The 17271-nt window shown below is 46.1% G+C and overlaps 1 protein-coding gene across 1 annotated transcript; it reads left to right on the top strand.

Moving 5' to 3' along the window:
- Positions 1 to 5484: 5484 nt before the first annotated feature.
- Positions 5485 to 16090, top strand: SLC25A28 (solute carrier family 25 member 28). The gene is made up of 4 exons (XM_060108975.1): positions 5485 to 5900; positions 12656 to 12884; positions 14012 to 14068; positions 15240 to 16090. Exons 1-4 carry the CDS (start codon positions 5610 to 5612, stop codon positions 15755 to 15757), a joined length of 1095 nt encoding a protein of 364 aa, XP_059964958.1. The 5' UTR covers positions 5485 to 5609; the 3' UTR covers positions 15758 to 16090.
- The last annotated feature ends 1181 nt before the right edge of the window (positions 16091 to 17271 follow it).

A 17271-nucleotide genomic window follows, 5' to 3' on the forward strand; every position in this document is an offset into this window, starting at 1 on the left:
GATGAGATTTTTATAAGAGAGAAATGCATTCTCGGGAAGAACATGTGCTGGTTAGGATATAAATCAGCTGCTGTAATAAAGATTCAGACTAACAGCAACTACCTAAACAAGTTTTCTCATGTACCGGAGCACGCGTAGTCCAGAGGTACTACTGTAATCCATAAGGTAGCAGGTTTCCTTTACCTTTTGCTCTGCTACCTGCTAAGGTAGAGGCCTTGTCCTCATGGCCAAAAATGGTTGACATTTTGGGTCTGTATGCTAGATGACAAGAAGGGAGAAAATGAGGAAAATACTCAAAGAGGACATAACCTTTCCTTTTAAAGGCAGAACCCAAATGTTTCATATCAATTACACTCACATCCCACTCACCAGAACTTAGTCACACAGACAATGCTAGCTGTAAGAGAAGCTGGGGAAAGTATAGACTTCTGCTGGGAAGCCATGGGCCCAAGCTAAAACTTGGAATTTCTATTACTAAAGAAAATAACTGAGACAACATTGAGACAACTAGTGGTCTCACAGATTAATGCAGAAAAGAAAATGACAGGAGACAGAAGGGAGAATGGGGAAAACAACTGTCCTAAGAATATAAGAAATTAAGATTCTAATGGGACCTAATGAAACTTCAAAGCTTTTGCACAGCAAAGGAAACCATAAACAAGACCAAAAGACAACCCTCAGAATGGGAGAAAATATTTGCAAATGAAGCAACTGACAAAGGATTAATCTCCAAAATTTATAAGCAGCTCATGCAGCTCAATAGCAAAAAAACAAACAACCCAATCCAAAAATGGGCAGAAGATCTAAACAGACATTTCTCCAAAGAAGATATATAGACTGCCAACAAACACATGAAAGAATGCTCAACATCATTAATCATTAGAGAAATGCAAATCAAAACTACAATGAGATATCATCTCACACCAGTCAGAATGGCCATCATCAAAAAATCTAGAAACAATAAATGCTGGAGAGGGTGTGGAGAAAAGGGAACACTCTTGCACTGCTGGTGGGAATGTGAATTGGTACAGCCACTATGGAGAACAGTATGGAGGCTCCTTAAAAAACTACAAATAGATCTACCATATGACCCAGCAATCCCACTACTGGGCATATACAGTGAGAAAACCATAATTAAAAAAGAGACGTGTACCACAATGTTCATTGCAGCTCTATTTACAATAGCCCGGAGATGGAAACAACCTAAGTGTCCATCATCCGATGAATGATAAAGAAGATGTGGCACATATATACAATGGAATATTACTCAGCCATAAAAAGAAACGAAATTGAGCTATTTGTAATGAGGTGGATAGACCTAGAGTCTGTCATACAGAGTGAAGTAAGTCAGAAAGAGAAAGACAAATACCATATGCTAACACATATATATGGAATTTAAGAAAAAAAATGTCATGAAGAACCTAGGGGTAAAACAGGAATAAAGACACAGACCAACTTGAGAATGGACTTGAGGATATGGGGAGGGGGAAAGGTAAGCTGTGACAAAGGGAGAGAGAGGCATGGACATATATACACTACCAAACGTAAGGTAGATAGCTAGTGAGAAGCAGCCGCAGAGCACAGGGAGATCAGCTCGGTGCTTTGTGACCACCTAGAGGGGTGGGATAGGGAGGGTGGGAGGGAGGGAGACGCAAGAGGGAAGGGATATGGGAACAGATGTACATGTATAACTGATTCACTTTGTTATAAAGCAGAAACTAATACACCATTGTGAAGCAATTATACCAATAAAGTTGTAAAAAAAAGATTCTACAGTGCCCGACTGAGGAGTTGCAGGCATGGGAAGCTATTCAGGGTTTATAAAGAATATCACCAAGAGGGACTTCCCTGGTGGTCCAGTGGTTAATACTCCATGCTCCCAGTGCAGGGGGCCCAGGTTCGATCCCTGGCCAGGGAACTAGATCCCGCACGTGGCAACAAAGATCCCGCGTGCCACACTAAGACCCGGCACAGCCAAATAAATAAATATTTAAAAAAAAAAAGAATATCACCAAGAAAGTCGTTTCTTTGCTTGCTAATTTGTTTGTTTTCTAGGAGGGTTTAAGTCCTGGTGAGATGTAGGACAGAGTGTGTGTAGATGTGTTGAGAGGGTATATCAGATAGGATGGGTAAGGTTCTTATTATTTGAAGTGTGGTCCAGGGTCTCATAGCATCAGAATTACCTGGGAGCTTGTCAGAAATGCAGAATCTTAGACCCCCACCGAGGCCTACAGAATTATAATGTGGCATTTTTACAAATTCTTTAGATGATTAATATCACATTAAAGTCTGAGAAGTGCTGTGTTAGATTATGTTATGGTATGGAATAATCCTAAAATCTGTATCTTAAAACCACAGAGATTTATTTTTTACTCATGCTGAAAGTCCATCTGGAAGGAAGAGGGTGGCAAATACGTGACTGCTTCATCATCCTCACCTGGGCCCCAGCCTGACGGTGCCTCTACCATCTGAACGTCACCAGTCAGGTGGCACGAGAAGGTAATGTGTGGCTCTCATGCTTCGCTCACACTTCCTTGGTCAGACAAATCTCATGGCCATGCCTATCTTCGAGGAGGTGGGAAGAACAATTCTACCGTGTCCCTGGAAGGAGAGGACTCAAAATACTGGTGAAGCCAGGAGCTCCCAGAGGTAGGGAGGCCTTTCAAAGGTTATCACAATACAGATGTAAAATTATCAGACACTGGGAAAGTATAATATCTATAGGAAGGAGAAGAAGAGCATGAACAACAACAACAGAAACATTTCAGGATAATTATTCTGAAGAGGTAGTCAAGGAAGACTCCCAGCTTTAGTCTGATTGACTGGGTAGAAAATGAAAAATTGTGGAGGAATTGGTTGCAGTGGGGAGTGGAAAGGCTGAGTTTGGAACGGACATGCTAAATCAGAAATTAAGGTGGATATTCACCCTCCGCCTATCCTTCCAACCCCCCACCGTGCTCCGGCCACACTGCCCTTTCTGTTCCTTCATACACCAACCTTGTTCTCACCTTAGGATTGTTGTACCTACAGTTTCTTCTGGAATGCTCTTCTCTGGGCCTATCATGAGCTCCTGCCTGTCGTTCAGAACTTAACCATAGTGTCACCTCCTCAGAAAGGCCTTTCCTGGTCATACAGGTATAGCCACCCAGTCATACATTATCACACCCCCCTACTACAGTTTTCAGCATAGTACCTAGAGCTAACTGATAACCGATATTTTTATTGGTCTATCCCTCTCCCCCCATTAAAAAGTAAGCTCCATGAGGTCATAGACTCTGTCTATCCTGTATCACCAGCTTCAAGTACAGTGCCAAGCAAAGTTGGTACTCAATAAATACTTACTGAATATTCACATGGAAATTTCAGTTAACAGGTATGCAATAGATAGGGCTCCAATGAGGAAAACAGATTTGGAGTAGTGAAGTTCTCTAAAGTATTAAAGATGAACAAGAAGCATTAAACCTTTAGGAATGCTCCCCCTCAGTGGGTAGAGAAGCGTACGAGACTCAGAAGTCTAAAGGGTAGAATAGAGTGTCTCCTGAAGCGAGGAAAAAGTTTCAGTGAGGGATGGGTCAATGGGGGGCAAGTGTTATCTCTTAGTCAAGAAAAATGGGAATAAGAAAAAGACCATTGGATTTGGAAAGGTCATTTGTGACCAATGAATAAAGGAGTAAAAATGTAGGGCTTAAGGAGAGAAAGGACTTGGCAGGTATAGCTCATTACTGGAGTAGGTTTGGCAGTAAAGGGAATTAGTACTCCAGCAGGATTGAGTGGGTTTCTTTTTGTGAAACCTATGGTTCTTAACTTGAAGTTAATGGATCCCTAGGGGGTCCACGAGTCACTGTCAGGGACACTGCAAATTCAGAAATTATAGGCAAAATTTTGTGTGTGCATGGGGGTAGGAGGTGGGGGGAAGAGAATTTGTAGTTTCATTATTTTCCAAAAGGTCGAGACCCAAAGGTTAAATAGCCAGTGCTGAATAGGAAGAGAATAAGTTTAAAAAAAAAAAGTTTAACCCCCCCCCAAAACGGAGACCCATAAAAAGGTTAAGCTTTAGAGAGAAAAAGAAAAACCTTTCTTATCTAAGGAAAAGCTAGAAACAGATTTTTAGAAGTTCACAATTACATCATCATCTCAGTAAAAGAGTAAAGACAGATCTGGAAACACTGGGGAGACTTGTGCAAACACGCTCCAGTTAAGGGAGACTGAAGAAGCCGGGAAGACGGAGTGGGGAAAGCCTGTGTTCCTCAACCGAGCCCGCAGCCCTAGCAAAGCACCACCTGTGCAACGTCACCGCCCAGGAGGTGGTGCTCAAGGCTGGGAACTGCTGGTATTGTTCTTTAATCAGTAAGCGCCCCCCTGAGACCCCAGCCGAAGCGTCTGGGATCGAGAGCAGTCTTACCACAAAAAGCATCATCACCGGGCAGGGGAGCTCATCAGTGAGTCAGCTCAGGGACAAGCTGTGCGTCCGACAAGCTTACCCAAATTTGCCGTACTTTCCTGCTGTGTTTGGGAAGCTACCTACTGCCCAGCTTCCCCACCTGTCGTCGTCTCTGAATCGTCCCGCCCCATTTCGACGTCTCCCTTCCCCGCCTCCAGCTCTCGGCCTGGCGCAGGGCCGAGCGACAGCATGTCCCCGGAGAACTCATTCACTCAACAACTGCGGGGTTTACTTGGCGACTCCGGGGTAAGCCCAGTGCCGGGCGCTGGGGCCTGAGGAACATCAGGCCCTAAGGAGTCCGCCCGCGCGCAGCACGGAGGGGTCAACTCTCCCGACCTGACCGGAGTTTAACGGGCCTCCTCCTGCATGTCGCAACAGTTTTCCCGACATCCGGCGGGCCTCGCCAGGGGATGCCCGGCCCCGGCCCGCTCCACCCAACGCCAGGCCGAGATCCCGCGGGAACAGAGTTCTCGGGCCAAAGCCACCCGCCAGCACACGACCCGCGAGTCCCGGAATTCGGGGCGGGCGCTCTAGGAGGGGCCTAACCGCATCCGTTAGCGGTTTGACCTTGAATGCCAGGCACCGCCCTCCCCTCCTCCCCCGACACGATCCAGCCTGCAGCACCCACAGCTCTACGGGCGCCAGTCAGGGCCCGAAATTCCCCCTCGATAGCCCCTGGGCGCTTCGCCCTCTTCCTGTAGCCAATCAGATCCCGACATAAAACTGGCCAATGCCCGCGCTCAAAGTATCAAGAGTCGTTGAGCCTATCAAAGTTCAGCCTTAAGTCTCTCCCGCCCTCCAGAAAAGTCGGAGGGCGGGTTGATCTTACATGTTGGCCAATCAAGTGGCCAATAAACAAGACGCTTCCAAGATCAAAGGGGAAGGGGTGGGATCTAAGCTGTCGCAACGCCGCGGGGCGGAGGAATGACAGGCAACTTTACTAATACCACAGACCTATTTTTTCTACGTAAGCCGGGGGCGGGGCTAGCTTGACGGCTGCACCAATGGCTGACAGAGGGGCGTGTCCTCGGGGCCAAGCGGGAGCCCGAGGCCCCGGGCTCTCTGGGCCGCGCCTGAGGCAGACGCAACGGGGCTTGGGGGCGGCAACGGCAGCGGCGGCAGCGACGGCGGCAGCGGCGGGGGTGGGCGCTGCAGCTGGCCCGGGTGGATGGAGTTGGAGGGGCGGGGTGCTGGCGGTGTGGCGGGGGGGCCGGCGGCTGGGCCGGGGCGGAGCCCCGGGGAGTCGGCGCTGCTGGACGGGTGGCTGCAGCGGGGCGTGGGCCGGGGGGCCAGCGGCGGGGAGGCCGGGGCCTGCAGGCCCCCGGTACGGCAGGATCCGGACTCCGGCCCGGACTACGAGGCGCTGCCGGCTGGAGCCACTGTCACCACGCACATGGTGGCGGGCGCCGTGGCAGGGATCCTGGAGCACTGCGTGATGTACCCCATCGACTGCGTCAAGGTGAGACCTGGCCCTGCTCCGAACTTCACCTGGGGCTGACCCGACCCCTGTGTCATGCCCGGAGCCAGGATCCCAGCCGAGAGCCGGAGCCGACCAGGGTTCCTTTCTGGTTCCTGCCACCACACTATTCGAAGCACACACCTATGCAAGAAAGGTCCCGGCCGAGAACTGATCCCATTCAGAAGCCAGGACCAATTTCTCACCGTCAGTGAGATCTAAATTGGGACTCTGGAAAGAAAATCTGTCAGCCAAAACGCTGGATCCCAACTGGGACTAAATAGGAATAGGGTGGGATGGGAAGGGAACAGGTAAGTACTACTAACTTGATTAAGGTAAAGCTTACTGAACACCCTAAATAGGATCTTAATGGCTAGAGATGTTCTCTGGCCAGTGCTTTTACAAGCTCCTTGCTGTGTTTTCCCTTAAAAGTGATGGGGCAGGAACCAGAATCTGGGATCTCTCAGCTAGATGAAGGATTTACTTATTAAATCTTAACCCATGAGTGACTGGAAATCATGGTGCAGTCAGAATTCAGAGTTCCTGACTGGAAATAATATGGCAAAGACCATGTTCAGGAAAAAGTTTCGGTTTCTCTGTGCAGCAAGCATGATACTCCACCTATTTCCTGAACATGAAAATTGAGCTGGGATTGGGATTGTGTATATGCAGGGAGCACATCAGCCCTCCAAGGAGAGATGGACCTCAAAGTGTATTTCTTTAGCCACTTAAGTTGACAAAAAGGGAAAAGTTGTCTAGAAGGGAAGCATGACAATACTGGAAAGTAGATGTTACTGTGAAGAAAATAAAAAGGGATCAACAAGAGGGTATGATTCGTGTGAAAGTAAAACTAATTCCAGCCACACCAAGCAGGCTGATGAGTGGGTACAAGAAGTCAGATGCTTCTGAAGAAAGCTGGGTGACGAGGGGAGCACATTGTTCTTTACAGTTCTTATTCTTGTGCATTAGCAAAGGAACAACCAAGGGGACTGTTGAAATAAATATAACGACAGAGACTGGTTTGTCCTTTACATGTTAAGGGTAATATAGTTAAACAATATCCTCACAGCTCTTGGATGTATGCTTTCTTCTCAAATTAGGAAAAAGTTACATATTCAGGAGGAGAATATCTATTTGGAAGATGCAAAGTCTTTCTTTTCTGCTCCCTGGTTCCAGTACCGTTTCATGTTTTCATTAGTAAGGTGGATGAGGAAATGGAGAAAGTGCTCCTTAAGCTTTGTGAATGACACCGAGTTGGTAGGAGTATTCTAGCACATTGCAAGGTAACTCCTACCAAGGGCCATACCCTTGAAACTGTGGTAAATGCACTTGGCTAAAATGGATATTAGAATTTTATTTATTTTTTTAAAGATTTTTTTTGGATGTAGACCGTTTTTAAAGTCTTTATTGAATTTGTTACAATATCGCACCTGTTTTATGTTTCGGTTTTTTGGCCCCGAGGCATGTGGGATCTTAGCTCACCGACCAGGGATCGAACCTGCACCCCCTGCATTGGAAGGCCAAGTCTTAACCACTGGACCGCCAGGGAAGTCCCTAGAATTTTAAATACGCATGTCAATGGTGAGGAATAGAAATAAATAGTAAAATCCATGAGAGAGAAGTAAGAGGATGGCTAATGCTCTAACAATATTGAAATGTCATATGTGTAAGTACAAATAAAAAAGATTCAGACATGTATGTAATAGAGTCTAGGCTGAATGACTGTGAGTTGTTAATGCTATATATCCAAAAGTTAACATGATCTAACTGCAAAGTAACCTCACTATACTTGGACTGTGAGTAAAGTCCAAGATAGTCTAGGGTGCTGTCTTTCAGGATGGGTATCAAATGAAAACTAGATCAAGGAGAGTAATGAAAATTATTGAATGGCTTGAAAAGTACAATGTGCTAATGTGACTGACTTAGAAATATTACCTCAGAAATATTACCTCAGCTTATCAATTTAAGTGTTGTCCCACTACCTTAGGAGACTATCTCCTTACTCCATATATTTACATAATGCTAATGTTGTTGTAAACATTTTATAACTTCCTCTGTTAGAAATGCCTCTGGAATGCTTGGCTACATATCCTTAAACGGGGCAAGTCTTTGTCCTGTGACAAGACAGAGTTGATGTTTTAGTAAATGAGACCATTCAGAATCAAATATGGCAGTTCAGGTGGGAGATCAAAATGGGTAATGATGATTGGGGTCAAAGATAAGGTAGGACTGGAAAGGAAGGAGACTGATTTACTCCTGAGGTTGATAAACCCACTGAGGGAACATTTTGGAAAGAGGAGTTCCAGAAATGTTTTGCATAACTGCAGCAGCATTGCTGGAATAAGTCGCTTGTAGCCTTCCAAGATAACTGTTTTGAAGAACAGTTCTTATTCATTTGCATAAGCTTTGGAATTTTTGTTTTTAAAAAATTAGTAATACAACATTACAGTCATGCCTCAAAGCACTACCTTAAAGAAATAATTATTTCATCTAGAGGAAAAAGTGCTCAGGAGTCTTCAAAAACACAAAAGCGTGTTTTAGAAGAATCATTTTCATTTGCCATTAATGCTGGGATTTAAATTATTAGAGGGAAAAACTAGGTGAGCCTATCAGGATTTCGTGTCAGTAAACACTGTTTACAGTAGACACTGTTGTGCAGGCATGAAAGTAAAATTCAAATCTCTTCCTTCAGAAAGGGCTTTGCAGTTCACTTGTCCCTGGGTAGCTATTCTTCCTCTTCTACCATAAATAGGTGGTGGAGAGGAAGAGCAGCCCAACATACCCTAAGACTAGAGGCAGGTATGTGTGTTGGAGCCTAAAGGGCAACCACAGTGTTTGCAAGTGAAAGCTGATAGTGACTCTTGGCATGCAAGCCTGTGCACCCCCAAACCGCTTATCAGGGTCAAGTCGACTTAAAATATCCTTGGGAGGGACCATGGGAAGTCAGCATAGCCTTGCTAGGCTATAGTTAGTCAACCAGCGATTTTCATGGTCATAATAGGGAGGTTTGGGAGCCCAAGTGAATCCCAGTTTTCCTTTTCTGGGCTTCAGAGACAAGCACCAGACTTTATCTAAAGGGATAGGTTCTACAGCGTAAAGCATTCAAAACTTTTCTCAAAATCATCTGGTTAAGCACCTGTCACCAAGGTGCTGCTTTTTGGCTTCGTAGTCGTGAAGCAAATAAACAACTTATATAATAAGTTAAGGAGGGAAAGAACAAAGGGAAGTAAATCTTTTCCAAACTCCAGATGTCAATGGTTATCTATATACATTCACCAGTGGACAGTTAGGAAATGGAAACATTGGCTTATCTGATTTTCTTATATCTAATAATGAGGATTCAGTAAATGGCAGTTGCTCATGTTTGTCAAGCACTATCTGATGTGCCTTAATATTTACTGATTTAATCATTGGAACAACTTCATGAAGTAGATACCATTTTCATTATTTTATAGATGAAGAAAACAGGCAAGTTAAGTAACTTACCCAAGGTCACATAGTTAGTGGCAGAGTCATGATTTAAACCCAGTCTGACTCCCAAGCCTTCCATACAGGCTCCCAAAAGGAGATTTCCAGAACCAAGCAAGGCACAGAATTTCACAGGTGTGCTCCTTCCTAAACATGACCTTTAGATGAACCGCTGGACACATAAATCATAGCCACAGAGGAACTTTAAAATGAAAACAAAAAATACAACATCAAGCCTGGTTTGGTAGTGGTTAAAGAACAGTTAGTTGCCCATATGCATATTTGCAAAATGACTTATACACGAGACAACACTGCCATGATCTGTAGATTTTGAGATGTGAACTAATAGTTCGGAGAAACATAGCTGAATACAACAAAAAGCCTTATATTTCTAGCACCGCATAAATTAGCAATGGCTTTTACTTGCCTTAACTCTGAATCTCCACAACAGCACTCTGAGCCAGCCATTCTTAGTCTCATGTTACAGATGACATTGCTGAAGCTCAGAGGTTAAGTGACATACCCAAGACCACATAGCTAGCAAAGCTGGGTCTCCCACTCAGCCTTTCTGACTCAAGTGTGACTTGTCTTACCAAGCTACTTACCTGTTTGTTTTTTTTTTTTTTTTTTCGGTACGCGGGCCTCTCACCGTTGTGGCCTCCCCCGTTGCGGAGCACAGGCTCCAGACGCGCAGGCTCCGGACACGCAGGCTCAGCGGCCATGGCTCATGGGCCCAGCCGCTCCGCGGCATGTGGGATCGTCCCAGACCGGGGCATGAACCCGCGTCCCCTGCATCGGCAGGCGGACTCTCAACCACTGTGCCACCAGGGAAGCCCCCTGTTTGGCTTTTCTTCAAAGTCAGGCAGTGGTTTTTTTTATGTTGAAGACTATTCACTAATTAGTACTTAGAGATTTCATCTTTAAGAGGTTTTCATCTTTCTGTGAAAGAGATTGATTGGCCCACAAATTTGGGGAGCCATATCTGTTTGTATATTTGGTTTGGCTTATGCCTGGGTCCTCTCCATGAGGGTGTATTTTCATTGAGTTAGAATTGTGAGTTAGATTTAGACGTGTGTGTAAAATTTTCATTGTAACTTACACACAGTCCAGGTTTCTCTTGTGGGTAAACGGTTCCAGGCCTCTGAGGCCAGACCTTTAAGACTAGTTACCCAAATATGCTATTGACTCCAGCAGAACAGTGCAATTTCTAAACATTCCCCCAATACTAGATTAGTTTTGTTTTTGTTTTTGTTTTTTATTTTTGGCTGTGTTGGGTCTTCATTGCTGCGAGCGGGCTTTCTCTAGTTGTGGCGAGCACCACCCTTCATTGTGGTGCACAGGTTTCTCGTCGCGGTGGCTTCTCTTGTTGCAGAGCACAGGCTCTAGGTGCGCGGGCTCTAGAGCGCAGGCTCAGTAGTTGTGGCACACAGGCTTAGTTGCTCCGCGGCATGTGGGATCTTCCCAGACCAGGGCTCAAACCCGCATCTCCTGATTGGCAGGCGGATTTTTAACCACTGCACCACCAGGGAAGTCCTTTTTTTTTTTTTTTTTAATTGAGAAGTAGAAAAGGATGTGTCATATTGTGATAAGTGATATTGTGTATTTCTGATTGAACGTAATCTTTTAGGCTACCAGTTCTTTGTTGGTAGCAGGAAGGAGAAAATAACTAGAGGAATGTGGATTGCTTGCAGCTAACCAGGATTTGTTAATCTGGTTAGTTCGTTTTCTCCCATGCTTTTGAGAAGAGGCATTACTCTTGGATTTCAGATGGCCAACAGGAAGGTTCAAGCTTTTAAATCCAGATTGAATCAGTGACGGGAATGAAGTAGGAATTTAAACTGTACTTGGGTGTTAGTTGCCCCTATTGGCTCACTAATGGCCTTTTTGAACTGGTGCAGACAAAGCTAAGATTCATTCATTCTTTCATTCATTCATTCATTCAACAAACAAATCGTGAGTGCCTACTGTGTTCCAGGCACTGGACATTGATTTTTTTTTTTAGTAATTAATTAATTAATTAATTAATTAGGTTTTTTCGCTGTGTCGGGTCTTAGTTGTGGCACATGAGATCTTTTTGTTGCAGCACGGGCTCTTTGTTGCCATGCGCAGGCTTCTCTCTAGTTGTGGTGTGCGGGTTTTCTCTCTCTAGTTGTGGTGCGTGGGCTCTATAGTTGTGGTGCGCGGGGTCCAGAGCACGTGGGCTCTTTAGTTTGCGGCACGCGGGTGCTCTAGTTGAGGCACATGAGCTCAGTTGCTCTGCGGCATGTGGGATCTTAGTTCCTTGACCAGGGATCAAACCTGCGTCCCCTGCGTTGGAAGGCGGATTCTTTACCACTGGACCACCAGGGAAGTCCCTGGACATTGATTTTATACTATCTGGTAGTCTCCATGCCACCCTAACCTTGAAATAGATCAATAGACAAGAGATCTGCATTGGAGACTCATCCTTCAGAGAAGGTCTGTGATTTGGGAAGTATTTCAAGTAAGATTAATTTCCCAAATTTCAGTATCTACCATATACATTCATTCCAGTCATTGAATCCTCTAGAGATTCCAAGGGTTGTGTTTCACTGAGACTAATTTTATTCATTGATGCCAGTTTTGGGATTCAGTCAGTTTAGATTAGAAATCTGGAATCTCCCTCAGTTTTAGAGAATAGATTGGTTTCCACTTTCATAGTTTGAGGGTAAACTTTCTTTTCTAGGAAATTAGAGCAGCATCTATTAGGAATACTACTTCTGCCAGAATTTTAACTTACAGGCCCAGCTGCCAATGCCAAATAGTCTGAAGAAGCCAGATTATCATCAAGGTTATATCGAAGGATGAGCTCTTGTCTCATTAGTCAGTGTAGTGTGTGGCCAGGAAGCAGGCCCAGGATCAGTCTTCAGAAATAATAAAGTATGTTGTAGACAGTAAATAGCTGACTTTAGAAACCACTTGTAAAGAACTCTTAGCCTGAGTTTATTAAGACACAAAAGCAACTTCTCCTGAAACACAGGCTTAATATATGTTGCTGGGTTCAAGAACGCTTAACCAAGGGGCGATTTTTTGAGGGAAAATAATGGTGTTCCACTCGTAGGGTCATAGGTGACCAGAAAAAGAAAGGTCCAGCCAAGGCTTGGAAAGACTGCACATAGATTTGGAAGGCAGTAAAACTGGATGCCAGGTATCACTTCTACATACTGGCGTGATTTCACGTAGGAGGTCTGCCCAGTGCCCAAGCCTGAGTGTTGAGATTGGGTGCGCAGTCACCATCACTGACATTGCACTTCTCCTTTCTGTACTTTCAGACCCGGATGCAGAGCCTACAGCCTGATCCAGCTGCCCGCTATCGCAATGTGTTGGAGGCCCTCTGGAGGATTATAAGAACGGAGGGGCTGTGGAGGCCCATGCGAGGCCTGAACGTCACAGCAACTGGCGCAGGGCCTGCCCACGCCCTCTATTTTGCCTGCTATGAAAAGTTAAAAAAGACACTGAGTGATGTAATCCACCCTGGGGGCAATAGCCATATTGCCAATGGTATTGAGCCTTCCTGTGCTGGTTCCCCCACTTTCCCAACTCTTTGGGCTTTGCTGTTGTCAGTGCTTTCCAGTCTCAGCATGATTTGAAGCTGAAGCTTTGGGCTGGAGTAGGCCAGATTATAGGGGAGGGACTTCCAAACCTGATGTTCTCAGACAATGGGCTGCTCCAGCCCCACCCCTTCTTTGGGGCATCTCAACAAAGGGTTACAATATCCTCCCTTACGTACCAGCTTGACTCTTTCCTCTCATTTTCTCCCTGGTATCAGCTTCTGATGCCCTGGTAATGTGGAGACACACACTGAACTGCCCCCATTATGTATTTCTTGGTAGTTGGGTGGTATCCCACTCCTCGGGGCAGGATTGGAGGTAACCCAGCCACCCAAGGAAGACATCAGTGGAGCCTCAGCTCTTCGCCTCACCTTTTCAGGATCCCAGCTGCCCACAGGCAGTTTGTGTCATGGAGGACATGACAAGGCCTCAACAAGTGAATGGTGCTGGGGCCGGGGGGCTTCTGTACAGAGAAACCAGAGGGTTGGAGATTGTGTGGAAGTAATGGAAGGGATGGCAGCCTGGAGAAAACCAAAGTGAAAGTGGAGAGGAGAGGGTGAGGGATACGGTAGTTCAGGACCTGAGGGAAAGGTCTAGGTGGACAGATGTTAGGATTTGGAGACTGGGGTTGGGCAGCATGGGGCAGCAGGATAGAAGGTGAGATTCTGTGGTGGAGATCTGACCACCTGCCCCTCGTGCTCTCCCGCCTCTGGAAGCGGTTGATGTGCTGGCATCCCTTGGCCACAGTGTAACTGCTTCCTGTCCGGAGCATGAGCTGCATTTATTCTCAGAGCCATCTTTGTTGAAACAAATCTGGGCTGTTTCTCAGACTCTTCCTGGCCTTCCTATCGTAGCTGTGGAAGGTAGATTGATGGCCTTATTAAGTTAGAGGGAACAAGTATCTTCATTTCTCTGAACAGGCATTTAGAAGCAGTGGGTTCCCACCTTTTAAACTGGCTCTTAACTTTCCCTTTCCCTGCTGTGGTTTATCACAGCCACGCCCCTTCACTCTGGGTCCTCCGTGAGTCAGTCACCCTTTCCTGGCCTTACATGTGGCAGTTGTTTTTTCCTTTACAGGCACGGCCGGGTGTGTGGCAACATTACTTCATGATGCAGCCATGAATCCAGCAGAAGGTAATGATTCCTCACCCTTTCCCTCTGTGGGCAGCTGCGTCTACATCTCTGGGCTTTTCCTTTATATTTGGTTTGCAGGAGAAAGCCAGGGAGCACCCCATCAGTTTTGGTGGGAAATCCTGGCGTGTTACGTTGTCTTACCACTAGAGGGCACTCCCTCCATGTTGTCCGTGCTTAGGAGGAGTCCCTTAGACAGGAAGCATATTCAGTGAGATTTATTCACCTGGGGCTTCCCTGGGAAAACGTCTGGCTCTATGTGGCCTATTCCTGGGCCTTCCTAGAAGTCCGCTTTATAGTGGATTTGATGTAAAAAATTTAGCAAATTATTTCACTTTTCTTCAGAAAGGTGAAGATGGATTCTGACATTTGAAAATACTGCCTATCTTGTTGGAATGAAGAATGGTTGAGATAGGAATGAAAGGTACATTGGTAGAGCTTAGTCCCTGCACTGCTGCTTGGATCTTGGCTTTTCAGTTGGAGAAAGAGGTACCCAAACAAATATGAAAGGATAGCACAGTTGCCAGGTTCCTTAAAGTTCCAGTTCTTTACCTGTCTGGGCAAGGCCATGGCAAGGAAAGAGCCAAAGGTAAGCTGAAGATTATACCTGAGCTTATACCATGTATCTACTTGAGGGGGTAGGAGATGTTTGGAAACTAAAGCCATATGCTTCTTGACTAAGAATTTTGTTTGTGGTAGCCCTTCTCCTCTTCCTGTGGAAGGATGACATCCTCATGTTGTAAGAGTTCAGTGTTCTGTGTACCTGAGGATTGGGATTGTTAGGGCTCTGTGTTCATTATTATGTTCACTGCCACTGAATCACTTCTTGTCTTAAGAGTTACGAAAGGGTAAGATGGTAACGATAATAGGTAGGTACTTATTTCAAGGAAACCCTCTGGAGTCTAACCTGTAGATATATCCTATATTAATTGGCTGGTTTTAAAGAGATCCTCCTAGAATTGGGTCCATTATTTTTTAGCCCTTTATCACCCTCTCCTATCCCCTCCTCTCAAAAAAGGGAAACCTTCACTAATCAGGCTGACAATTCACTCATACTTTTTTCTCTCTCCAATCCATTGGCTGATCCACTGGCTTGGGACTCCGAATCTGGACGCTCCTGCTCACCGGCTGATGGTTGTCACCACTCCCTTCTTCTCCTTGATGGCACCGCCAGTGGTGAAGCAGAGGATGCAAATGTACAACTCACCGTACCACCGGGTGACAGACTGTGTACGGGCAGTGTGGCAAAATGAAGGGGCCGGGGCCTTTTACCGCAGCTACACCACGCAGCTAACCATGAACGTTCCCTTCCAAGCCATTCATTTCATGACCTATGAATTCCTGCAGGAGCACTTTAACCCCCAGAGACGGTACAACCCCAGCTCCCACGTCCTCTCCGGAGCCTGCGCAGGAGCTGTAGCTGCCGCTGCCACAACCCCACTGGACGTTTGCAAAACACTGCTCAACACCCAGGAATCCCTGGCTTTGAACTCAAACATTACAGGACACATCACAGGCATGGCTAGTGCCTTCAGGACGGTGTATCAAGTCGGCGGGGTGACCGCCTACTTCCGAGGGGTGCAGGCTAGAGTAATTTACCAGATCCCCTCCACAGCCATCGCGTGGTCTGTGTATGAGTTCTTCAAATACCTAATCACTAAGCGGCAAGAAGAGTGGAGGGCAGGCAAGTGAAGCAGCACTGAATGGAGCCAGGGTTCGGCCAGCACTGCTGCTCTGCCCACTCCAGCCGCGTTCTCTGTCTCCCGGCACACTCCAGCCTCGGGCGGGGTGGGAAGGAAGGCAGAGGGCTCTCCCCCCCCAGGCTCTTGGTGTTTTGGCTGACACCAGTTCCTGCCGCCCTCCGTCGTCGCCGCCTTTCCTTCCGGGTCCTGAGCAAGTGCAGCAAGTCACACCACAGCATCTCTGACACTGTCTCCTTCCTGGGCCTGATGACCTGCTCTAGACTGTTACAGAGGGATAAGCAGCTCATTCCCCTGGTTCCTAATAAAAAGCCTTTAAATTAAACGGTTTCATTGGGTTTGTCTTGCCAAAGGGGAAGTGAAATGCTGTCAACTGTTCTTGACTAAGCGTAAATCAAGGGGCCCACAGGGAAGGTTTATTGCGTATGTCTGTAGTTTTTGTTTCTGCTGTTTTCACGGTGATTTAAGACTTTGGGGCCCTACTCCCCCTTTTTTAGTAATAGGCTCCAAGGAATCTCTCTGATGGCAGGAACAATGGGCCTTTGACAGATCCTAGCTCAACAGGTGCTCTTGATCCCCACGATTGCCTTTTCCCTAGGACAGTGGCATGGCACAGAAGAGCTAGATCTCTCTGCTCTAATTCTCTGCCTGCAGCAGTAAAACTTTCCATATGGCACTTGGTTTTCTAATGCAGTTGTAAAGCTAAAGTTAGTGCAGCTGCAAGTCCTGAAGATGACGTGGTAAATAATAACAGTACCTTTCATTTTATTTTAAGGCTTTTACAAAGTACTTTCATATACGTGATCTCCTTTGGTTCTCACAAAATCTGAAGTAGGCAGTGCAGGTGTCATCTCTATTTTACAGATGAGGAAAGCTCAGAGAGGCTGTGACTGGCTCAAGGTCTCACAGTAAATACAGAACTGGGACCCCAACCCAGATCTTTTGTCCCCAGAAGTGAATCTAATTGTGCCTTCCTGCAGATGGGAAATGAGCGGAGGGCATGTACTCCACCTGCCATCTGAAGGAGCTCCCTGCTGACGGCCACTTGGGCTCTGGATACTTACAGGGACGGGGCTTTCACTGTGCTTTGTGGGTCCGTCTGTTCCTTTTTGTGTAACCAAACCAGGTATTAGCAAGTTCTTCAGTACATAGAGTGGAAGTTACCCCCCTGAAACTTCTATCATCTTTGCATCTGTCATTCATTCAGTAACTACTGAGTGTCTGTCAGGCGCTGGTGTTGGGCACACGATGATAAAAAACCGCCCCCCCCAAAAAAAAGATTTTAAAAAACCCAAAAAACAAAAAACATTCCAGCCCTCAAGGAGCCTGTTGTCTGGAGTGGAAGATACATATAAACAGGCAATTACAAGATAAAATGACAAGAAATGTGATAGGGTAAAACTAGACAGTCGTTTGGAGGACAGAAGAATACCCAGCCTGGCCCTGGGTGATGGGGTAGGCTTTTGGAGGAAAGTGACATCTGAGGTGACACCTGGAAGGCAGATG

Source organism: Mesoplodon densirostris, chromosome 1, assembly GCF_025265405.1.
Source record: "Mesoplodon densirostris isolate mMesDen1 chromosome 1, mMesDen1 primary haplotype, whole genome shotgun sequence".
NCBI lineage: Eukaryota > Metazoa > Chordata > Mammalia > Artiodactyla > Ziphiidae > Mesoplodon > Mesoplodon densirostris.

Coding starts and splice junctions, on each gene's coding strand:
- SLC25A28 (XM_060108975.1), top strand. CDS start 5,610: ATGGAGTTGGAGGGGCGGGGTGCTGGCGGTGTGGCGGGGGGGCCGGCG. Junction 5,901..12,655: donor ACCCCATCGACTGCGTCAAG/GTGAGACCTGGC, acceptor CTGTACTTTCAG/ACCCGGATGCAGAGCCTACA. Junction 12,885..14,011: donor CAATAGCCATATTGCCAATG/GTATTGAGCCTT, acceptor TTTCCTTTACAG/GCACGGCCGGGTGTGTGGCA.